The following is a 25,284-nucleotide window of genomic DNA, read 5'->3' as shown; positions in this document are numbered from 1 at the left end:
AATTGATTGCAGTGCTAATTTCAATGGAGAAATGGTCGCACCTGTGAGCGTTGTCACCTTTAATTTCTCGTATCGGCCTTGTTTGGCCATTTCTCAATTGAAATAAGTGCAGGAATCCAATTTGCTTAAACATTCGTCTTTGGATTGTGAAGTGTCCTAAGTGATCATTTGCACGTATTTTCTATGGTAAAAAAAAAAAAAGGTACATTGGCTGAAGGCAAGTGCGGACTTTATCTGCATGAGACACTTATACACTTATACACTTATCTCTGTGTCATGTAAGATGTATTGAAACCCTATGATGGTCCTGGGGCAAAGTCTGCACCACCCCACCAACTGTTCCCTCATAGCTGTGGAAATCCTAGTTAAAAATGCCATACCCTGCAGACTGTTAGTGCTGGAGTAGGGCACATTGGGGCAGATTTATTGATAATGGCTTAAAGATAGATAGTCTAAAGCCAGAGGTGCTAGGCTGAAATTGCGCCCAATTTTTCAATGACGTGCACCCGGTTTGATGGTTTTAGTACATGTTAGACTCCTTTCCCTTCATAAGTCCACCTATTGGGTGGTATACTTTAAACCAGTATTTTGTGCCACAAAACTGGTGCACACAAGTGTTACATCCATGGCTATATTCTAAGTATTTGAGGCAAGGTGGTGAGCGTGTTTCACATCAAGGTACTTTCTGGCGGACGTATTAATAAATTTGGCAAACAATATATGCACCAAGAAAATAGGCGCACGAAACGCTAGAACCGAGGCTCGAAGACTATCCTGAATCTGCACTATTAGCCTCACTAGAATGTTTTAACACATTCCTTTCCAGAGAGCACAGGTTAGAGAGAACACTGGTCACAACACATTGGCCTTCACCCCTACAAAGCCGAGGAACACCACCAAATATTATGCATCAATAAAGATTAATTTTTTTATTAAAATGAGACCACAAATCCTAAAAAAAAAACAAACTTGATCAACCAGGAAGAGTCACTCAAGGCAGAACAGGGCATGACCCCCATGTTTCCAATAAAGAGCACGTGACAACAGGTCTCTAATACTATAAAACATGATTGCACATAAGCCAGGACTATATATATATATATATATATATATATATATAGCAGACCAGGTTGTATGGCCCTTGTATTTACTATAAGTTAATAAGCAAACAAAGATCGTGTAATAATAATTGGCATGAATATACATACCCATAAAGAACTGAATGGTCAATACCAGAAGGAATGCTCTCATACAGGTGTAGGCCACAGGGTTGTATACGTTAAAAAAAAAAAAAAAAAGTAAAAATCTTTGTATGGAGGATCGGAATGGTTTAATTGAAATGTGTGCTCTTTTTTTTTTTTTTTATTATGCAATATGCGCAGTGTATAACATTTTCAACAATTTATCACAACTTATTTTAGATGAAGAGAACAAAGTAGACCCAGAGAATAAAGCCAAATCATCTGGTGAACACAACGAAAGAAAGACAAAAGGCACACGGCACGCCTATGTTCATAAGCCTTTCCTGTACTCTAAATACTACAGCGATTCAGATGATGAACTGACCGTAGAACAACGTCGGCAATCTGTGGTGAGTTACCTGACTGTGTAGACTCTGTGTAGACTTATTTGTCTCGTTGTAATATCAGTGGGGGATGGGGGTGTGATCTCTGCAGTGAGGGGTAGCAGGAAAAAATGGTGAGTTCCAGTGCCATAGAAAGCATTTTGTACAGCCAGCCTGTAAACATGACCACGGAGTGAGTACTACGCGAAGACCATGGGAGGAGGTGGTCAGAGAGTTTGCAGAGGAAGTCTGTGGTGTCCTGGACATAACTGGGTGTGAAACTCACCACGGGCTTTAGAAGATCTTCCACCCAGCCAGAAATATTCCCAGTTAAAGAGGCTCTGTCACCACATTATAAGTGCCCTATCTCCTACATAATGTGAGCGGCGCTGTAATGTAGGTAACAGTGGTTTTTATTTTCACCAAGTTATGACCTATTTTAGCTTTATGCTAATGACTTTCTTAAGACAACTGGGCGTGTTTTTACTTTAGACCAACTGGGCGTTGTGGAGAGAAGGGTATGAAGCTGACCAATCAGCGTCATACACTTCTCCCCATTCATTTATTCTGCACATAGTGATCCTGCGTTGTTCACTATGTGCTGTCACGTACTCACACATTAACGTTACTGAAGTGTCCTGACAGTGAATAGACATCGCGTCCAACCAGGACGTGATGTCTATTCACAATCCCGACACTTCGGTAACATTTGTGTGGGTCACACAGCACATCGAGATCACGCTGTGCTGTCATTTACAGCGTGATCTCTTGAGATTACGCTTGCTGTGCTTTAAGTCCCACACAAGTTACCAAAGTATGGGGATTGTGAATAGACATCCCGTCCTGGTTGGACGCAATGTCTATTTACTGTCAAGACACTACAGTAACGTTAATGTGGGTGTATGTGACTGCACATAGTGAACAACGCAGGATCACTATGTGCAGATCACATGAATGGAGAGAAGTGTATGACACTGATTGGTCAGCGTCATACACTTCTCTCCACAACGCCCACTTGGTCAAAAGTAAAAACACGCCCAGTTGTCTATTAAGAAAGTCATTAGCAAAAATCTAAAATAGGTCATAACTTGGTGAAAATAGATTGTTTTTCTAAATAAAAACCACTATTACCTACATTACGGTGCTGATCACATTATGTACAAGGTAGGGCACTTATAATGTGGTGACAGAGACTCTTTAAAGTCCCAACACCTGAAATGATTGGTCTCCCTGGATTTCCTTCTTTATGTATTTTGGGTAACATGTAGAATGTACCTGTTCTGGGATTGTCCGGTATAACGTCCAGTACATTGTCTGACACAGAGTTGAAACTATTGATGATATGGACAAGTTCCTCTGTGTATTGTTTGGTGGGGGTCTTTTAGCAGGGTGTAGTATTTTCTGTCTGAGAGTTGTCTGTGTGCCTCCTGCATGTAGTCTGATGTATTCAGAATTACTACAGCGCCTCCTTTATCGGCGGGTTTGATGATGATGTCTCTGTTGGATTTTAGTGATTTTGTGGCGTTCCTTTCCTCCGTACTGAGATTGTGCGTTACTTTGTTCTGTTGGTCCAAGATCTCAGATGTAACTGTTTCTCTGAAGCAGTCTATGTAATAATCCAGAGTTTGATTGTATCCAGGTTGTGGGGTCCGGTTCGTCGTCGTCTTTCTTGATGTTTCTTTTCCCATCCCAGCTTGTCATGTTATATCTGTTTTATCAGAAAATCTAACACCAGGATTTATGAGCCACTACATGGACACACGTCACATCCCCCATCAGACTGACTCCAGATCCCTTATCTCCTAAGTCATCACCCCTATAACCTCCGTTTTATTGCCCCGGCTTATCTTAATGATGTATCAATCACCTCATGTACTAATTGTCTTTGTGTAACATCTTAAACGTTGTGCTTTTTTTCTACGTTTTTTCTTCATTTGTAAACTTGCCTGAAGAAGCGGCCTGTGTGCTCTGAAAGTTTGCATGTATCATTTTTATGGGTAGCCAATAAAGGCATCATACCTTCTATACTTTAGTCTTTTTTTGACACACAAGTATTTAACATGGCATATGGTTTCTGGCTAACCTGGTACTACGCTGTTTTTTTTCTAGGCCAAGGAGAAGGAGGAGAGGCTGTTAAGGAGGCGAATGAAGAGGGAGAGATTGGAAGAAAAGCGCAAACACAAAGCTTTAGAGAGGAGCAAGGCTTTGAAAATGAAGACTCATGGTAAACCACCTGATATAGATAGATGTGTGTGTATATATATATACCTCTCAAACTGTGAGCAGGGCCTCATCTTCTGATTTCTAGTCACTCTATAAGCATACTAATAGGTTAATTTTGTGTGCGAAATTAGATTGTGACCCCCTAATAGTTTAATATTAAGTAGCATCAGCACAAAGGGAATATTTTGCAGGTTTAATATTGTCCATCTTTCTCCTGTGTGCTATGACTTCTATTTATCTGCTAAATCGCTGGATAGGCAAGTTCTTAGTAGGCCGCCTTCTCCCCTGTGAGTGTCGGAGACTAGATATTTTGGCAGACGGTATAAAGAAAATAAATCCTAAACAATACTCTGGATAGTCTGAAATAATGCATGGGCAATATCACTCCTAGTCATTCGGTAGACTACAAAGGTTTTTATGTTTAGTGTGTGTTATGGAAAGTAGCCCGTGTCATGCTAATAAAATAAGTGGTTCCGTATTCTTTGATATATGACGGTGTTCTTCATACATTGAGAAGTATTTATGGTGACCTAGTTGGGTTTCAACTTTACAGTTCGCAGCACAAATGTTTTGTATTTTGTTTTTTTATTTTTTTTTCATGTAGAGGTAACAAGTGCGGCCGACAAGCCTTCCAAAGGTCTGAAGCCAAAATCCAGCAGTTTAAAGGAAGTACTCAAAGAACAAATGTTTTTAGAAAAAAAAGTTGCACTGAGCAAAAAAAAGAAAGGCGAATTGAGGTGAGATTTATTTTTGTGACCGTCATTGTTTACTCTGTGGACATCCGTTTTCATTGAATAATTAAAGTGAAGTTCGACATTGTGTTGGGGAATGACGTAGTAGAAGTTCGATGACCTGTGTAATTGCCTTGTGTTTTCTATATGGTCACCGACTCATGGATTATTATTTTTTCTTTAATTTACAGTAGGGCTGCGTTATCACGTATTTTATTGTATTTAGATACACACACAGTGTTACGAGAAACTATTAGAGAGCTTTGCATTATGTGTAGGTGTCGTTTTTTTTTTTGTTTTTTTTAATTCTTTAGTGACTGTTAGAACATTTTATAGATTGTCTAAATCCTGTTTTAACCAACTTTGGTTTGTTTCTTTTTATCTAGAACTGACCCTTCTAGCAGTCTAAAGTTAAAAAGTGACTTTCATGATGAAGATTCAAGGGATACCCTAAAGTCGAATGAGGTAAATAATTAGATAGGTAGATCTATATCTTGGTGTATAGATTCAGGGTTAAAACAAAATTTACAGAACCTTAACCCCTAATGCATTGTCATGTACATACCAAATTTATATAGTTATTGGTTATCGCCAAAATCATATCAACCCATAAAAGAATGTTAACATACCTCACAAATATTTTTTCCCGTTTCCCAGTACATTAAATGTAAAAAAAAAAAACAAGCTCTCATACGGCTACGTCGAAAGAAAAATAAAAAAGTTATGGCTTTTTGGATGGCAGGGAGGAAAAAAACTAAACTGAAAAAACAAAAATTGGCCCGGTCATTAAGAGGTTAATGGAATTGTCTCATACTGACAACCCTTTTTGCAAATTAAGCTGGCTTAGCCATTAGTTGATCGCCATGAGTCCAGCTTAAGAAGCTGTGCCCAGCCAGACCAGGGTTACCATCCATGTAATACATGGACGTGCCAGAGTAAGAGCCTATCTTCATTGGCGATCCACTGTTTTGGCTCATATAGGGAGAGTGGGGGACGCTCTTTATACTGTCCATATGCACTAATAGGGGTGCAGAGTTTAACCGAGATCGGCGCTATAATGTAGGTGACAGTAATACTTTTTGTTTAAAAAAAACGATCTATTTTCACCACTTTATTAGCGATTTTAGCTTTATGCTAATGAGTTTCTCAATGGACAACTGGGCGTGTTTTACTATTGACCAAGTGCGCGTTGTACAGAGGAGTGTATGACGCTGACCAATCAGTGACCAATTAGCGTCATGCACTTCTCTCCATTCATTTAGTCAGCGCATAGGGATCCTTTTAGATCCTTCTCTGCTGTCTTATACTATATAACGATACTGAAGTGTTTAGACAGTGAATAGACATTCCACGGGATGTCTATTCACAATCTCTGCACTTCGTTACTGTTTCTGTGGTAGATACAGCAGAGCAAAGCGTAATCTCGTTGTAACCTGTCATCTACAACGTAATCTCGCTTTGCTCTGCTGTAACTACCACAGAAACATTAACAAAGTGCAGGGATTGTGAATAGACATCCCGTGGAATGTCTATTCACTGTCTAAACACTTCAGTATCGTTAATGTGTTAGTATAAGACAGCACAGAAGGATCCCTATGCGCTGACTAAATGAACGGAGAGAAGTGTATGACGCTCATTGGTCACTGATTGGTCAGCGTCATACACTCCTCTGTACAACGACCACTTGGTCAATAGTAAAAACGCCCAGTTGTCCATTGAGAAACTCATTTGCATAATCTAAAATCGCTAATAAAGTGGTGAAAATAGTTTGTTTTTTGTTTTTTAATAAAGAGCACTGCTGTCACCTACTTTCTAGCGCCCAACTCCTCATGTAGGAGACAGGGCACTTATAATGTGGTGACAGAGCCTCTTTAATAACCATAAACTACAAATATCATTATCACTGTTTTACTAATTACTTTACTTGTATGAAAAGTATCATTGGTTGTATTCGTGGAATACTTGAAATGTTTCATTTGATACATTATCGTCTGAACACGTTAGAATGATGTATTTGGTTTATTAAGACTGACTTTTTTCATTTTACTTCTCTTTGCTAGTCCCTGGACAGAACATCGTCATCCTCATCCGCTAGAGAACCCAGGTCTAACGCTGCAAGGAATGACACTAACAAAGCATCAAGAAAATTGCTAGAATCTACAGAGTATAGCAAAAATGATTCCAGAATCGATAAAGAATTTAGGAAAAAAGCATTTTTAGAAAAAACAGACAATGAAACCTCAGACACTCGGAAACATGTAGACCGATTAGACTCCACTTCTGAGGATTATCCAAAGCCTAAAAATTTGAGCAGATCTGAAAAGTATTCAAAAAGGGACAGCAATGATGGAGATTCACAGAATGCCAAGGGTATTCCAAGAAAGGAACCGAAGTCTCATAAAAATGAACGTGAAAGGACTTACTCAGAGGAGCGTTCTTCCTCCAAGCACAGACACAAGTCAGACGGTCTACATAGACCAGCAACTGATGAGTTTGATTCCCAAAAATCTAAGAGGACTTCAAAAGAGGATGAGCAGTTGAGTAAACACAGTCTAAGTAAATCAAGCTCTGAAGAGCGAACTGATCGGAAAAATAAGCAGAAAAGCGATGGAAAGTCTTCATCATCCAGCAAGGATGAGAGATCAACTGATCATACAGGCAAATTAGATGGCAGTAAAAGAGAGAGACAACAGTCTGCCGAAAAGTCCAGACCTGAGAACCGGAATAAGCGATCAACCAGTGATCCCAGGCAACACAGAGAGCTTAAAAGGGCACACAGTTCATCTGAGAAAAAATCCAAATCTTCAGCTGATGATAAAAATGAAGCGGACTCAGCCAACTCGGATAATTCAAGGCAGGAAGAAAGTGTTAAAGACAGGAGAAGAACGCACAGCTCTTCAGAAGAGAAGACTCATGCCAAAGCGAAGTTTAAAAGCCGTAGTAAATCACCTAAACAGAATGACCAAGAGGAGGAAAACCAAAAGGGTGAAAAAGAAAAGACTGTGGTGGAAGTGTTGACAGAGAAGTATCGAAAATCGAAATCTGAGGATAAAGAAGATGACCGAAGGGAAAACGCTGTGCCTCCAAGTTCAAGCAGTGCAGCAAAAGACACCAGTCACAAGTCCAAACATGCTAGTGATAAATTGAAGGAAAGAGCTCGACCGGACAGCAAGGATCGGGACCCACTTAAGTTGGATAAGAAATATTCTGGTGAAATCTCTAAAACAAAGCATAGTTATAAGGATGAAAGACGAAAGAGCGAGAGTGGCAAATTGGAGGATAGGTCGTCTAAGTATCTAGAGGAGAAGAGAGTACAAGACCGTTCAAACAGCTCAGATCGGAAGTCAAGTAAAAAATCAGGTTCTGAGCATAGAAGTGAAAGCTCTAAAGGAGGCCATACTAAAAAGGGAATAAAATTAGAAATTGAAAGTGACATTCAAAGTATTACGATTTCCTGCGAGTCAAAAGATGTTGAACGAACTAAAGAGAACAAAAAGCCTGGAAAGATACAAGTGGAGAGCACAGAAAGGGCAAGTACTGAAGGAGCAGAATCGATCACAAATTTTGGTAACTTAATCCCTTATTCTGTTGCTGAAGCTTCTACCTCAAAGAAATCTCTTGCACTCAAATCCAAGACAAAACATGGAAGCAGTGATCCAAAAGATAGTAGTGCCTTTAAAAATATTGCAACTGCGTTCCAAGTTGAAGCTACTAATTTCAGTAACGACTCAACAGCATCATCTGTAGACAAAAGTGAACATCATAAAATTAACATACCATGTACACAAAACTCTGCAGCTAATCAAAATGAGAACAATCCAGGAATCCCTCCCACCAAATCAAGGAATTCAGATTCTGAAACCTGCGGTAGAGCTCCCTTGCAACCCAGAGAATTCGATAATTCCGCTCAGGGGCTGAGGGAATTTGCTTCAGAACCAAATAATATTGACCATTCTAGTTTGTCTCCTGATGGAGTATACTCTGAAATAACCGATTCCAACGATGGGGAGATTTCCACAAGTGATCTGGCTGAAGAGGATGGAAAATGCACTAAAGAGGCCGTCAAAAAGGAAAGTCTAAACGTTCCAGTTCAAATTGATTCCGTGGAACGTGATAATCTAGTTACTGGAAATAATGTGGAAGGGGAAGTTTCTGCTATGGAAATTGATACATCGGAGATGGAACCTTTTGAGAGATGTAATGCAGCTGAAGATGACTCTGCAGCTGTGGAAAGAGATGCTTGTTCTGTGAACGTGACTTGTACAGAAAGAAATGTGGGAAGTAGTGTTTTTGAAGCCAGTCAGGGGCAGGCTGGCAGCAATATTTCTGGGATTGATAATCCCAGTGTAAAAGAAATTGAAGGTGAAGACGCTGCTACTTCTTCCAGCTCTGTTATAGAAACTACCAATAAATTAAGGCTCCTTGGTGAAGACACTGCCACGTCTTCCAATACCACATTAGGGATTCGGACAGATAAAAGCTGCCATGAAATGGACCCTGCAAACCTTGATAATAGCAGAGGCTATACTTCTTCGGCTTCTGCAGATGGTAACTTTGTTGAAGATGATGAAGATTTTACTATGTTATCAGAGAATAGCTTTGAAGATGCCACTACTACTTCAAGCACTGATCGAAACGTATTCCATGATCCTTTGCTCTCCTCATTAAGAAACACAGAAAGTTCAGAAACATGTTCTCAAAGTACAAGTGATAATCTCTCAGAACAAGTGAGTATCATTACCTTTAAGCCCGCGACCTCAAGTGCTAACCGAGAATCTACAGAAAGTAGTCAGGAGAATGCAGCCTCTTCTTCTAACCATGCAGAAGGCTCTCTTACTTTAAGAGGATCTCACAATGATACTCACACAGCAACATCTTCTGACGCCACCTCTGAAAACGAGGGATCTGAAAGTGCTATTATCCATATAGCCACGTCTTCAGAAAGTTACTGTGTGCTTGCCATTTCTGAAAATATAACCACACAAGCAGCAACCTCTTCAATTGCTGCTAGAGAAATTGATGGTGGTCTGGGGGTGTCCGAAAGGCACACCGCCACCTCTTCAAGCAGTGTGATCAATAGCAGGAGAGGGTTGAATTTTGAAGTCTCTCTGGTCTCATCTGAAATAGATAGTGAACATGTAGCTGCATCCTCTAGTAATTTATTGGATAACAGTATGACTGATGACTCTTTAGAAAGAGAAAGCGACAATGCAGCAAGTTCCTCCAGTAGTCTGCCTAATACCTGCAGAAATAACCATCATTTTGGTAATGTCGAAGAGAGTAAAAATACACGAGCCACGTCCAGCACAGAGCAAGATGGCATGAATGATGCATGTCCAAACTTTATCTCTTCTGGAACTTCCAAAGAGTATCCAGGAAACTCATCAGATCTTGCCATGGATAGTAGTACCGAAGTATCCATTGGCAGTGACCTTTACTCTGGAAGCACCTCAGGCTGTTCTAGTAGTGGACGAGGTCAAAGTAACAAGTATGTGAAACAGAGTAAGCAAAAGGATAATACAGCATCTTCAAGCAGTGGAGATCCTTTAATTCTCACACAGACTTCTTCTGAAGAGGCAGCATCCTCCTCCAGTTCTTTCAGGAAAACCAGTACAAATCACCCAGCAATGGCAACCTCAGAAAACACAGAAGCGACAGCATCTTCAAGCGTTGTGATGAACATCAGTACTGATCGGTTTGACAGATCATCTCCTGGAAATAGTAATGAAAATACAGCAACTTCATCAAGCAACTCGACTAGAAATAGTGGCAGTTTACATCTGTATCCCAATACTCAACCCAGTGCATCTTCAAGTGTTGCTATGGACAGCAGTACAGGAGAGGATTTAAGCATGAGATGTGCTATGGACATAGATAGGGGTACAGGTACTGCAACATCTTCTAATGTTTTGGATGGAGTATGTACAGAAAATACAGTGAGAAATGATGAAGTGCCTGCATCGTCAAGCACAATGGCTGCGGATAGGACAAAAGAGAACGTGGAAAGTGAGTTTGGAGATAAGGCGAGTGAGCAGACCGCTACATCCAGTGATATTATGGATAGTAGCATAGAAGATGATAAAACGTGTGCTGCTATTGCCAACCATGCTTATTCCACATCATCCACAACCATTGACCATGATTCTGGTGCAATTAAAGATCGTGAAGCTACAGCAGCCAGTTCAAGCAATGCTATGGAATCTTCTTTTGATAATGACAATAATGCCACATCATCAGATTACATCATGGGCAGCAGTTTAGAAGGAGACATACAGACTTTAGGGCCATGCAAAAATGATGAAGCTGCCAGTTCTTCAAGCTTTAGTGATGGTGTAGTCCAAGAAATCCAAATGGAAGCCTCAATCGACCGACCTGTTGATGATGCAACAACGTCTTCCAGCACAGAAAGAGAGAATGACATTGGTGAAAGAGATGAAAGTGTAGGGAATGAAACCAGCTGTAGAGCTTTAGAGATGTCAGTGGAATCAAGCTTTGCAGATAACCACAGCAACTCTGCAATTTCTGGGACTACAGAGGTGGCTGCAGTTCATCTGTCGGCAGCAGATGCTAACAATGATTCAAGATGCACTGAGGCAAATTCAGATGATGGAGAGAATGATGTAAGCTATGAAAAGGAGGATGCTGTGAGCAGCGCAAGCTCTGAAGAGCAAAAACATGTCTGCAGTGTATCAAGGCAGCTAGGAGATAGAGAAACTGATGGTGTGGTAACTAGTGCCAGTACAGGAGCAAGAGTGTCTCCTGGGAATAGAGACAATTCGGAAGCTTATGGGCATGTAACTTGTGCAGACAAAGGAGTCTGTTTTGACACAGGCAATATTACAGCGTACTGTCCAGTAGAAGTGGCAGTTTCACACACAAGTGATCTTGATATAAATGAATATGAGGAGTCTGAGGCATCTGCTGATAACAGGGACACTGAAGATCCAGAGAGAGATGCTTCTGCTGAGAATGCACAGCCTGAGAACATTGCAGATGTAGTAACAGAGCATGAAGCTTCTAGACCAGCTAACCAACATGTGTTGGAAGAAGGTGAAGGTGCTGTCACCAGTACGGGCATTTCTGAAGAAAATTATGGCATTAAACAAGATAACAATGCGTGTTGTGCCACAGAAAGCACTGAAAGTAGCAATATCATGAGTAGACCAGCAAGCATAGATTCCAGAGTTACTACAGAAGATGATGAAAGTGCTATCACAAGTACTGGGGCAAAAGAAGATGAAGAAGAGGGGGAAGGTTTTGTGACCAGTACTGGAACTGCAAGTGAAGATTCTTCATTTTCAATGACTTTAGAACATAGTTCTAGTAATTTAATGCATACTGGAGAAGTCCAAAGAAATTCCATGAACAGCAGGGTTGAAGAAGTGGCAGTGGTACGAGTTGAAGAGCAGGCACTTGACCAGGTGGAAGAGGCAGTGGAACGGTTTGATGAGGGGACACAGGTCGAGGAGGTGGCAGTGACACGGGTTGAAGAGGAGGAGGCAGTGGCAAGGGTTGAAGAGGAGGAGGCAGTGGCAAGGGTTGAAGAGGAGGAGGCAGTGGCAAGGGTTGAAGAGGAGGAGGCAGTGGCAAGGGTTGAAGAGGAGGAGGCAGTGGCAAGGGTTGAAGAGGAGGAGGCAGTGGCAAGGGTTGAAGAGGAGGAGGCAGTGGCAAGGGTTGAAGAGGAGGCAGTGGCAAGGCTTGAAGAGGAGGCAAGGGTTGAAGAGGAGGCAGTGGCAAGGGTTGAAGAGGAGGAGGCAGTGCCAAGGGTTGAAGAGGAGGCGGTGCCAAGGGTTGAAGAGGAGGCGGTGGCAAGGGTTGAAGAGGAGGAGGAGGCGGTGGCAAGGGTTGAAGAGGAGGAGGAGGCGGTGGCAAGGGTTGAAGAGGAGGAGGAGGCGGTGGCAAGGGTTGCAGAGGAGGAGGCGGTGGCAAGGGTTGCAGAGGAGGAGGCGGTGGCAAGGGTTGCAGAGGAGGAGGCGGCAGTGGCAAGGGTTGAAGAGGAGGCGGCAGTGGCAAGGGTTGAAGAGGAGGCGGCGGCAGTGGCAAGGGTTGAAGAGGAGGCGGCGGCAGTGGCAAGGGTTGAAGAGGAGGAGGCGGCAGTGGCAAGGGTTGAAGAGGAGGCGGCGGCAGTGGCAAGGGTTGAAGAGGAGGAGGCGGCAGTGGCAAGGGTTGAAGAGGAGGAGGCGGCAGTGGCAAGGGTTGAAGAGGAGGAGGCGGCAGTGGCAAGGGTTGAAGAGGAGGAGGCGGCAGTGGCAAGGGTTGAAGAGGAGGAGGCGGCAGTGGCAAGGGTTGAAGAGGAGGAGGCGGCAGTGGCAAGGGTTGAAGAGGAGGAGGCGGCAGTGGCAAGGGTTGAAGAGGAGGAGGCGGCAGTGGCAAGGGTTGAAGAGGAGGAGGCGGCAGTGGCAAGGGTTGAAGAGGAGGAGGCGGCAGTGGCAAGGGTTGAAGAGGAGGAGGCGGCAGTGGCAAGGGTTGAAGAGGAGGAGGCGGCAGTGGCAAGGGTTGAAGAGGAGGAGGCGGCAGTGGCAAGGGTTGAAGAGGAGGAGGCGGCAGTGGCAAGGGTTGAAGAGGAGGAGGCGGCAGTGGCAAGGGTTGAAGAGGAGGAGGCGGCAGTGGCAAGGGTTGAAGAGGAGGAGGCGGCAGTGGCAAGGGTTGAAGAGGAGGAGGCGGCAGTGGCAAGGGTTGAAGAGGAGGAGGCGGCAGTGGCAAGGGTTGAAGAGGAGGAGGCGGCAGTGGCAAGGGTTGAAGAGGAGGAGGCGGCAGTGGCAAGGGTTGAAGAGGAGGAGGCGGCAGTGGCAAGGGTTGAAGAGGAGGAGGCGGCAGTGGCAAGGGTTGAAGAGGAGGAGGCGGCAGTGGCAAGGGTTGAAGAGGAGGAGGCGGCAGTGGCAAGGGTTGAAGAGGAGGAGGCGGCAGTGGCAAGGGTTGAAGAGGAGGAGGCGGCAGTGGCAAGGGTTGAAGAGGAGGAGGCGGCAGTGGCAAGGGTTGAAGAGGAGGAGGCGGCAGCGGCAAGGGTTGAAGAGGAGGAGGAGGCAGCGGCAAGGGTTGAAGAGGAGGAGGAGGCAGCGGCAAGGGTTGAAGAGGAGGAGGAGGCAGCGGCAAGGGTTGAAGAGGAGGAGGAGGCAGCGGCAAGGGTTGAAGAGGAGGAGGAGGCAGCGGCAAGGGTGGAGGAGGAGGAGGCAGCGGCAAGGGTGGAGGAGGAGGAGGCAAGGGTTGAGGAGGAGGAGGCAGCGGCAAGGGTTGAGGAGGAGGCAGCGGCAAGGGTTGAGGAGGCAGTGAGGCATGTTGAGGAGGAGGCAGTGAGGCATGTTGAGGAGGAGGCAGTGAGGCATGTTGAGGAGGAGGCAGTGACGCATGTTGAGGCGGAGGAGGAGGCAGTGACGCATGAGGAGGCAGTGACGCGTGTGGAGGAGGCGGCGGCGTCAGTGACGCGTGTGGAGGAGGCGGCGGCGTCAGTGACGCGTGTGGAGGAGGAGGAGGAGGAGGCGTCAGTGACGCGTGTGGAGGAGGAGGCGTCAGTGACGCGTGTGGAGGAGGCGGAAGGGACACATGAGGAGGAGGAGGCGTCCGTGACGCATGTTGAGGAGGAGGCGTCCGTGACGCATGTTGAGGAGGAGGCGTCCGTGACGCATGTTGAGGAGGAGGCGTCCGTGACGCATGTTGAGGAGGAGGCGTCAGTGACGCATGTTGAGGAGGAGGAGGCGTCAGTGACGCATGTTGAGGAGGAGGAGGCGTCAGTGACGCATGTTGAGGAGCAGCCGTCGGTGACGCATGTTGAGGAGGCGTCGGTGTCGCATGTTGAGGAGGAGGAGGAGGCGGCAGTGACACGGGTTGAGGATGCCGCCCGGGTTGAGGAGGAGACTGAGTCAGTGGCCCGAGTTGAGGAGACGGGGGAGGAGGAGACTGAGGCTGTGGCCCGCGTTGAGGAGGAGGAGACGACGGAGGCAGTGGCCCGGGTTGAGGAGGATGCAGGGTCAGTGGCACAGGTTGGAGTAGAAAAAGTAGGTGAAGAAGTGCTTGAAAGCGTTATAGGTGTCCGTATCACTCCGGGGATATCATTGAATAGAACATCTGAGAATGAGTGTATTCTGTATGCTTCAGTGAAGAATGTTGATGTGTCTGATTGTGCATCTGAGTCCTTTGCGTCTGCAGAGGTTTCTGAGCAGAAACTTGAGGATTTTGAGGAGGAATACCAATGTACAGGTGACCTGGAAACTAGTGATTTGGTTGAGTCTCAAGGTTCTCTTACAGAAAGCCGTAGTGGGTCAAGCAACACATTTTTTGATGGAGGGACGTTGCATTCTGATGAAGTAGCACATCACGTATTTGAAAAAAATATAGTTCACACAGCTTTGATGGAAGAAAATTCCGAACCCTGCAAAGTACACGTTATTTCTGCATACAGTAGTGAAGCTGCTCCCCTCAACAACAAACTTGAAGTGTCTGAGGAAACTTCCAAGAAAAATGAAAACCTTCACTCTAATAAGCAAACAGAAGAATTCCAGAACTCTACCTCAGCTGATGCCTCGGAAGACCAAATATCAGTACTTAGTTTAGGTAGGTCGTATTTTTGCATGAATTTACACAGGGCATACTATATAATAGATTTGAATGTCCTAGTTGAGTACAAGAAATGTTCTAAGGTTATTGGTACTAACACTATTTCCTATTGGCTGCCCTGATGACGCATTGAAGAGAATCAGTTGGGGGTTTTTTTTGTTCATTTTTTTTCTAAATGGCAAAAGGGTGTCCATCACGATTTACATTGGTTTGTCCCTCCATGTTTTCATTGCCATTTTAATTTTTATTGAAGGATTTAGTTGACTTGTCCCTAACCAGCTATTTAAGCCTAGGTGAGGGGATCTAAATGTTGTCCTGGTCAATATGCTTTGCATACCTTAAAGGCCTGTTTGGGGAGCTTGTTTGTGCGCATGAGCTTTTGAAGATCTAACTACATTGACTTGGACCCTAAATTCTTCATCGCAAACGATAAATCATCGATAACCTCCTAAAAATAATTGTTTTATTCATTGAAGATATTATTTTATGTATGTAATGGCTGTTATAATAATCTTTGTTAAATATATTAGGAAATTGCCTCAAATGATTTGCATCCGAGGGTTAAAAATATTCCTTATATTTATAATTTTGTTTGTCCAATTACTTTCGAGCTTGTGAATATATGGAGGGGACTATGTAAAAAATGGCTGTAATTCCTAAAAGGTTAAAGGGGTTTTCCCACGAAGGACATTTATGACCTATCCACAGGATAGGTCATAAATGTCAGATGCGGGACCCGCAGCTAACTATAGAACAAGGCCCTTTAAACCCCGTTCTAGCTTTGCCTGCGATCACGGACTCCCGGTCACTTCCTGACTTTATGGTCGGGAGTTACGAAAACCGCATAGCTCTCTGAGCTATGCTAGTGAATAGCTGTTACGGAAGCAGCGTGGCATGCGAGCTACACGGTTTCCGTAACTACCATTCAGTTCTATGGGGCTTAGGAAAACAGCGTAGATCAGCGAGCTACGCTGTCTTCACCTTCATGGTTGGAAATGAGCCGACACACGGAGGTAGAACGGGGTTTAGGGGCCATATTCTAAAAATAGGTGCGGGTCCCAGCGGTGGGACCCACATCGATTTGACGTATCCTGTGGATATGTCATACTTGTCCCTCGTGGGAAAACCCTTTTAATGTAATTTTTGTGCCACCCCTCGAATTAAAGCTGAAAGTCTACACTTTAATCACTTCTTCATTGCTGTGTTTCAAATCCATTGTAGTGTACAGAGGCTAAATGTTGAAAATTGTTACTGTCTAAATACTTCTGGAACAGTCTGTAAACTTTGGCCAACTTCCCTGAAAAGGGCAGCCCGACAGCAGTAACTTTAACCGAAAATCATTTGCCCAGACCATAGGCCAATTCCTCTAGTCCATCATAAAGCCCATCGGCACACTGGCCTGCAGGTTACTATCCCCTATACTAGAATATAGGAAATGCTTATGATAATAACATTATGGAATTGTTTGTGATTCCCAAATATAGTCTTTTAAAGTGGCTCCAAAGGGCAAACTTCACTTTTTTTTTTAACATGTTCTGGTGTACAGTTCTAAACAATAGATGTCTTTTGAGAAAATCCATTTATTGTTTTTGTTTTTTTTGCAGACACAGTCATAGGGAGTGTACAGTCTGAGCAGGATGCTGAATCTCGTGTGAGTAATCTGTCCATTTGGTGTTTGTGATCTCTGTAGTTGGTTTGTGTTTTTAAGACCTTTTGTTTTTTCTGACTTCAACATTGTGGCCTGTCAGCCATATTTCCTAGAATAATGCAAGGGTCAGGTGCGGCATTATCCGTATGCATCTTCTTCAGGCTGGCAGGTACCATGTCGGTCACACAGAAGTAAGGCGCACCCTTGTTGGCACCCATACTCATTGATATCCAATGTCCTTAAAGGGTAACTAAACTTTTAAAAAAACTTCTGACTTAACTTTTGACATGTCACTATGATTTCATCAGTGGGGGGCCGAGCACTGAGAGACCCACCGATCCCTAAAACAAAGCAGCAGAAGCACTCGGGTGAGCGCTGTGCGGCTTTGTTTCTGATCGGCTTTGCGAGGAAAGCCGAGGTAAGAGTCCGGACTCATTGACTTTCTACTGAGCCCGTACACCACCTGCTCAGAAACAATCATAAAACCGCCTTCAAAAACAAAACGGCGCAGCACTCACCCGAGCACTTCTGCCGCTTTGCTTTAGGGATTGGTGGCCATCTCCATTCTCGGATTCCCTTCCCACTTCTTTAAAAATGTAGTTATCCTTCAGCTCCTTCGTGCACCACGACGTAATAGCACGTCTTGATGCGGGGGGTGATGTATGGAGCGGGTTCACGCGCTGAGCACGCGCCATATGCTGCGAGTGTCAGTTGTGTTTTACAGCTGACACCTGGGACTAACGGCCAGGAACAGCGATCGCGATCGGGCTGTTCCTGGCCTTTTAACCCCTCAAATGCTGTGGTCAATCACGACCAAAGCATTTGAGGTGTTCAAAAGAGGGGGGTGACTCCCTCTGACAGCTCATAGGGCGCCTATGCGATCGTGGGGTGCCGATGGTTGTCACGGCAGCCCAGTGGCCTAATGAAGGCCCCCAGGTCTGCTATAATTCGGTCTCTGTTGTCTGTAAAAATTACAATACACTGCCATACATTAGTATTGCAGTGTACTGTACCAGCGATCTAACAATCGCTGGTTCAAGTCCCCTAGGTAGACTAATAGAATGTGGTAAAGGTATTAGTAGTGAAAAAATATATATATATATTAAAAGTTCAAAAGAAACCTTTTTCCTCTGAAGTAATATAAAAAACAAAATTGGTATCTCTGCGTCCGTAGAAGTCCGAACTATTACAATAACTCGCACGGTTTTTTGGTGAACTTAGCGGTCAAAAAAAGTTTTATAAGAAGTGATCAAAAAGATGGTACCAATAAAAACTACAGCTCGTTCCGCAAAAAAATAAGCCGTCACACCGCTCAATCGATGAAAAAATAAAGTTATGGCTCTCAGAATGTGGTGAAACAAAACTTTTTTTTTTTTTATAACAAATAGTTTTCTTTTTGTTTAAAATATTGAAAAAAAACGATATAAATTTGGTGTAGCCATATTGAGACGCAGAATAAAGTTGATGTCGTTTTTACCGCACAGCGAAAGCCGTAAAAACTAAACCCAAAAAACAATGTAGGAATTGCAGTTTTTTTTCCTAACTTCAGCCTGCAAAGAATTTTTTTCAGTCTCCCAGTACGTTCTATGGTACTTTAAATAGTGTCAATATAAACTACAACTCCTCCCGCAAAAAATAAGCCATCTCACCGCTCTATTGACGGAAATATAAAAAAGTTATGGCTCTTGGGAGGCGGGGAGTGAAAAACAAATTAAAAAGGCAAAAAGGGGATCAGTCCTGAAGGGGTTAATGTATTCAAGAAATTCACCAGAGGTCCCATGTTAAAGAACTTGGATCCATTATCCTGTTATCTGTACTGTAATTTGATGGTGTTTTTATGTTTTTTTGTGCTTAGGTCCAGAACCTCAGTGTCAAAGGCGAATTTCTTTCAGTAAAGATGGAGAAATCAAAAGAGCCTGAAAGTATTACAAAGCAAGAAGGTCCGTACAGAGCACGGCTAGGAAGACCACATTGCGATATCCATATTAGTTGTGCTGTTTGACTGCCTCTGTTGTAAATGCTGTTTAGGATCATGTCGGGTGTAAATCTGTTTTTGTGCTTTCTTCATAACACAGATAATGACCCGATCAGAAAAAGTGAGGAAATAAAGGAAGAGGTGAAAGCGGAAAGAGCAGAGCTAGCAAAAACGGAACAAGTTGTAAGCAATTTAACCTTTATAACCTGCTGTTTGTTTCTTTTACTACCTGTACTATGGGATTTATTTTTCTTCTAAACTTTAGGTGTCTGAGCCTAAACCTGAACCCGAAAAAAGAAAAAGGGGCAGGCCCCCAAAGAGACGTAATCTGCTGTCATCTATTCTTGCTCGGGCTGGTAAGCGTGGACTATCTTGTCCGTCTATTCTGACCAGTTCTTTTCATCCAGTGATCCTCACGTGTTTGTGCTGTTCTATCATAGAGTCCTCCGTGAAGAAGCCGTCCTCTGAAGCTCACCGCCCTCTAGATGTACGTATTGCAATCTTCTAAAATATTGAATTCTGGTTCTGGTTCTCAACTGTTGTGTCCGATCTTTTCTATATACACCATGTAGGATTTCTTTATTTGAGAATACGTATAACTTTTATTTTTTAACCCCTTCCCGACATCCGCCGTATATATACTGCGCACGCCGGGTGGGGGAATATGGAGCTGGCTCACAGGCTGAGACCACTCCATACAACCTGTGTGTTACAGCCGACACTTCCGGGTAACGAGCGGGATGCCGTTCGAATAAGATCCCTCTTGTTTAACCCGTTAAATGCCGCGTTCAATAGCGATCGCGACATTTAAATGACTAAAAACATGGGGTCGACCCCCTGTAACGTCCCAACGGCACCCCCGCGGTGAGATCGAGGGGAGCCGTTGGTTGGCACAGCAGCCTGGGGGACTGACTAAGTCCCCCAGGTCTGCCATCTTTGTACTCCTATGAAGCCCTGCCTCATAGGATATAGTGCAAGCGATCTAACGATCGCTGGTTAAAGTCCCCCAGGGGGACAAGTAAAAAAATATAAAACAGTCAAGTTTTTTTTAAACAAATAATAAAAAAATTAAAAGCTCTAAAAACTCCCCTTTTCCCAATTTCCCTCAAGCACAATGCAAAAAAATAAATAATAAGCTAACATAACTGGTATCGACGTGTCCGTAAAAGTCTGAACTATTATAATATATCATTATTTAATCCGCACGGTGAACGCCATAAAAATTAAAAACATCAGAATTGCTGTTTTTTGGTCCCTTCTTCTCCCACAAAAAGTGATCAAAAAGTCTCACGTACCCCAAAATGGTACCAATATAAACTGCAGCTCGCCCCACAAAACATAAGCCTTCACACGGCTAAATCGACAGAAAAATAAAAAAGTCATGGCTCTCAGAATGTGGCAACAAAACTCAAATTTTATTTTTAACAATCAGTTTTTTCCTTGTAAAAGTAGTAAAACATTAAGAAAACAATATAAATTTGGTATCGCTGTAATCGTATTGACCCGCAGAAAAAAGTTAACCTGCAGTTTTTACCGTACAGTGAACGCCGTAAAAACAAAACCACCTAAATGGTTGAGGAATCGCAGTTTTTTTTCCTATTCCATTCCACATATATATTTTTTTTCTCGTTTCCCACTACATTTTTATGTACCATATAATGGTGCTGTGACAATCTACAACTCGTACCGCAAAAAACAAGCCCTCATACCCCAATATTGATGGAAAAATAAGAGTTATGGCTTTTGGAAGGTGGGGAGGAAAAAACAAAAGTGAAAATCCGAAAAATGGCTGTGGAGGGAAGGGGTTAAAATCTTAATCTTTCTCCGACATGCAGGCAACATGAATTTGAGAGAGTGCGTCAATATCTTTGCTTCACCAACGCTTACTACTAAATTACTGCCGAAGTGGGAAATGTTGTGTGAACTAATATAAAAAATGGAGCCGCTGTACAATTCTTGGTTCAAAAATTCTTATTTTATTTCTACAAAGCAGGACTATGCGTGTCCATGGTAACAGACTACAAACAAACCCTGTGTAGTCTGATTCTGTAGCTCTGCTCGCTTCTATCCAAAATATTGTGATTGCAAGATCTGAATCCACAGGGGTTTTTTGTTGTCTGTTACCATGGACGTTGATTTGGTTGGAGTAGGTCTCCCCTAACACACAGGGGGAGTACCCCACTCTCGTAATTATATTCGACAACAGGATTGTGTAAACACAAGCCACTGAAGGACTCCCGCTAGCTGTGTGATTTATATTTATTAAACCAAGAAAACTTTATTTATATAATCAAAGGAAAAATATTTTGGTGGTTAATACAGTAACTAAAATATTTTTCCTTTAAATCACACAACTTATGGGAGTAATTTAGTGCCTTGTGTTTACACAATCCTGTTGTCTAATATAATTTTGTTACCATGGAGACTTATAGGTCTGTATAGGAGCTGTAAACACCAAATAGACATTTTTTTTAATCGAGACTTTTTGCAAAATTGCTTTTATTAAAGGGTTTTCCCATTTCTTTAATTCTATTTAAAATGGCAGTCCTTAAGGATGCAGCCTAGTTTTAGCCTTAAAGAGGCTCTGTCACCAGATTTTTCAACCCCTATCTGCTATTGCAGCAGATCGGCGCTGCAATGTAGATTACAGTAACGTTTTTATTTATGACCATTTTTGTATTTATGCAAATGAGGCTTGCAAAAGTCCAAGTGGGCGTGTTTAAAGTAAAAGTCCAAGTGGGCGTGTATTATGTGTGTACATCGGGGCGTTTTTACTACTTTTACTAGCTGGGCGTTCTGACGAGAAGTATCATCCACTTCTCTTCAGAACACCCAGCTTCTGGCAGTGCAGACACACAGCGTGTTCTCGAGAGATCACGCTGTGTCATCACTCACAGGTCCTGCATCGTGTCGGACGAGCGAGGACACCTCGGCACCAGAGGCTACAGTTGATTCTGCAGCAGCATCGGCGTTTGCAGGTAAGTCGATGTAGCTACTTACCTGCAAACGCTGATGCTGCTGCAGAATCAACTGTAGCCTCTGGTGCCGATGTGGCCGACACGATGCAGGACCTGTGAGTGACGACACAGCGTGATCTCTCGAGAAAACGCTGTGTGTCTGCACTGCCAGAAGCTGGGCGTTGTGAAGAGAAGTGGATGATACTTCTCGTCAGAACGCCCAGCTAGTAAAAGTAGTAAACACGCCCCGATGTACGCACATAATACACGCCCAGTTGTACTTTTACTTTTCAACACGCCCAGTTGTACTTTTGCAAGCCTCATTTGCATAAATACAAAAATGGTCATAACTTGGCCAAAAATGCTCGTTTTTTAAAAATAAAAACGTTACTGTAATCTACATTGCAGCGCCGATCTGCTGCAATAGCAGATAGGGGTTGCAAAATCTGGTGACAGAGCCTCTTTAAGGCTCAGAGCCCATTTTTCAAATCTGACACATTTCACTTTATGTGGTAATAACGTCGGAATGCTTAAACCTATCCAAGCGATTCTGAGATTGTTTTCTCGTGACACATTGGGCTTCATGTTCGTGGTAAAATTTGGTCGATATATTCAGTGTTTATTGGTGAAAAATTGCAAAATGTAGAGAAAATTTTGAAAAAATAGCATTTTTCAGAATTTAAATGCATCTGCTTGTAAAACAGACGGTTATACCACCCAAAATAGTTACTAGTTCATATTTCCCATATGTCTACTTTAGATTGGCATTGTTTTTTGAACATTCTTTTATTTTTCTTGGACGTTACAAGGCTTAGAACATAAACAGCAATTTCTCATATTTTTAAGAAAATTTCAAAAGCCTTTTTTTTAAGGTACCTGTTCAGTTCTGAAGTGGCTTTGAGGGGCCTATGTATTAGAAACCCTGATAAAACACCTCATTTTTAAAAACTAGACCCCTCAAAGTATTCAAAACAGCATTTAGAAAGTTTTTTTTAACCCTTCAGGCATTTCATAAGAATTAAATCAAAGTGGAGGTGAAATTTGCAAATTTCATTTTTCTTGCTGAATTTAAATTTTATTCAATTTTTTTTCTGTAACAAAGAAGGTTTTACCAGAGAAACACTACTAAATATGTATTGTCCAGATTCTGCAGTTTTTAGAAATGTCCCACATGTGGCTCTAGTGCGCTCGTGGACTAAAACACAAGCCCCAGAAGCAAAGAAGCACCTAGTGCATTTTGAGGCCTCTTTTTTTTTTTATTCGAATATATTTTAGGCAGCATGCCAGGTTTGAAGAGGTGTTGAGGTGCCAAAACAGTAGGAATCCCCCAATAGTAACCCCATTTTGGAAACTGCACCCCTCAAGGAATTAATTTATGGTTGTTGTTACCATTTTGACCGCACAGTTTTTTCACAGCACCTATTTGAATTGGGCTGTGAAATTAAAAAAATGTAATTTTTTCCAATAAGATGTCATTTGTGATCAAAATTTCTTATTTTCACAGGGAACAAAATACCCCATTTTGTTGCCCAATTTCTCCTTAGTGCGGCAATACCCCATTTGTGGTGATAAACTGCCGTTTGGGCCCATGGGAGGGCTCAGAAGGAAAGGCGCGCTATGTGTTTGTTAGTCCAGATTTTGCTGGATTGGTTTTCGGGTGCCATGTCGCATTTGCAGAGCCCCAGAGGTATCAAAGCAATGGAAACCCATCAGAAGTGACCCAATTTTGGAAACTACACCCCTCAAGGAATTCAAATATGGTGGTTGTTACAATTTTGACAGCACCTATTTGAATTGGGCTGTGAAATGAAAAAAATGAATTTTTTTCCAATAATATGTCACTTTTTTATCAAAATTTCTTATTTTCACAGGGAACAAAATACCCCATTTTGTTGCCCAATTTCTCCTGAGTGCAGAAATACCCCATTTGTGGCGATAAACTGCCGTTTAGGCCCATGGGAGGCCTCAGAAGGAAAGGAACGCTATTTGTTCTTTGGAGTCCAGATTTTGCTGGATTGGTTTTCGGGTGCCATGTCGCATTTGCAGAGCCCCACAGGTATCAAAGCAATGGAAACCCACCAGAAGTGACCCCATTTTGGAAACTACACCCCTCAAGGAATTCATTTATGGGTGTTGTGACTATTTTGACTCCATAGTTTTTTCACAGAACTTATTTGAATTGGGCTGGGAATTAAAACAAAATAAATATTTTCCAATAATATGTAGTTTTGGCTGAAAATTTCTTATTCTCACAAGAAATAAAATACCCCATTCTGTTGCGCAATTTGTCCTGAGTGCAGCAATACCCCATTTGTGGTGATAAACTGCCGTTTGGGCCCATGGGAGGGCTCAGAAGGAAAGGACCACCATTTGGCCTACTGGGGATTTTCTAGTGCGAAGTCATGTATGCAGAAGCCCCTGAGGTACCAGTACAGTTGAAACTCGAAAGAAGTGACCCCGTTTTAAAAACTACACCCTTAAGGCATTCATCTAGAGGTGTAGTGAGCATTTTGACCGGAGACATACACCCCATAAACTGTAATGTGGGTTCTCCCGGGTATGGCAATACCCTACATGTGGCTGTTATCAGCTGCCTGGACACACAGCAGGGCCCAGAGGGGAAAGACGAGGGGGGATAAGCTGTGCGGAGTGCATCAGGGTAAGTAAAATTGGGGTAAATTATAAACCAAGGGATGTATGATCAATTTTAAAACACACTTTCATACAGATCTTTGGTTTTTCGGGACACGTGTCACATTGATATATTGTGTCCTCCCTTATCCCCCTCTTATAGCAGACTTTGCACCTCTTTTGACTTTTTCCCTTCTTGCCAGTTTGGGGAACTTCTCCTGGAAAGTGTTGCCCTGGTACGATGCGTGTGGCCTCGCTTCCAGAAGTACTGGGTGTCCCCATTCTTGGTCCCTAAAGATTAGGTTCTTGATAATCACCTCTTGAAATTCCAGGAAAGTTCCTGTCTGGCCTGCACATCGATGTAGCACGTACACATTGTACAAAGCCATCGGTATGATGTGCACGGCCAGCTTCTTATACCACACCGCATGGCGCTGTAGAGCTTCAGGACTTGATCTGACAAGGCCACCCCTCCCATGTACCTATTGTAGTCCAGGATGCAGATGGTGTGGGGGTCTCTGTACTGGTACCTCGTACTGGTACATGGGTACTGGTGTGACATCTCTCTTGTCTTGTACTTGACACACAATATGTTGCTGCTAGAATGTGCCCTGCTCTCACCCCTTCTTGTTTGCCCAAGCAGAGTCTTAGGGAGGCCTCTCAGATTTCTTCTAGCAGTGCCGCATGCCGCAGGACTGGAAGCGAGGCAGTTGAAGAGTGGGACGCTGGTATAAAAATTATCCAGGTAGAGGTGGTAACCCTGGTCCAGCAGTGGGTGCACCAAATCCCACACAATTTTTGCATTAACTCCCAGTAAGGGGGGGGCATTCTGGGGGCTGATCACTGGTGTCCTTCCCTTCATATATCCTAAATCTGTAGGTATACCCGGATGTTCTCTCGCACAGCTTATACATCTTCACGCCATACCTTGCCCTCTTACCCGGCAGGTACTCGCGGAATTGAACCCTCCCTTTAAAATGTACCAGGGACTCATCAATAGAAAT

The 25,284-nt window shown here is 43.2% G+C and overlaps 1 protein-coding gene across 1 annotated transcript in view; it reads left to right on the top strand.

Annotated features, from left to right (window-relative positions):
• The window catches only part of BOD1L1 (biorientation of chromosomes in cell division 1 like 1), a 43,919-nt gene that overhangs the window by 6,634 nt on the left and 12,001 nt on the right, over positions 1–25,284 (top strand). The window contains exons 6-16 of the mRNA XM_075858209.1: positions 1,422–1,591; positions 3,674–3,788; positions 4,392–4,524; positions 4,905–4,983; positions 6,579–12,422; positions 14,496–15,066; positions 16,674–16,720; positions 18,573–18,657; positions 18,793–18,875; positions 18,958–19,048; positions 19,133–19,179. Coding sequence (XP_075714324.1) covers positions 1,422–1,591; positions 3,674–3,788; positions 4,392–4,524; positions 4,905–4,983; positions 6,579–12,422; positions 14,496–15,066; positions 16,674–16,720; positions 18,573–18,657; positions 18,793–18,875; positions 18,958–19,048; positions 19,133–19,179 — 7,265 coding nt within the window. The remainder of the gene's footprint in view (positions 1–1,421; positions 1,592–3,673; positions 3,789–4,391; positions 4,525–4,904; positions 4,984–6,578; positions 12,423–14,495; positions 15,067–16,673; positions 16,721–18,572; positions 18,658–18,792; positions 18,876–18,957; positions 19,049–19,132; positions 19,180–25,284) is intronic.

This window comes from Rhinoderma darwinii, chromosome 1 (assembly GCF_050947455.1).
Source record: "Rhinoderma darwinii isolate aRhiDar2 chromosome 1, aRhiDar2.hap1, whole genome shotgun sequence".
Classification (NCBI taxonomy): domain Eukaryota; kingdom Metazoa; phylum Chordata; class Amphibia; order Anura; family Rhinodermatidae; genus Rhinoderma; species Rhinoderma darwinii.
This window is presented reverse-complemented; position numbering and strand designations above follow the sequence as displayed.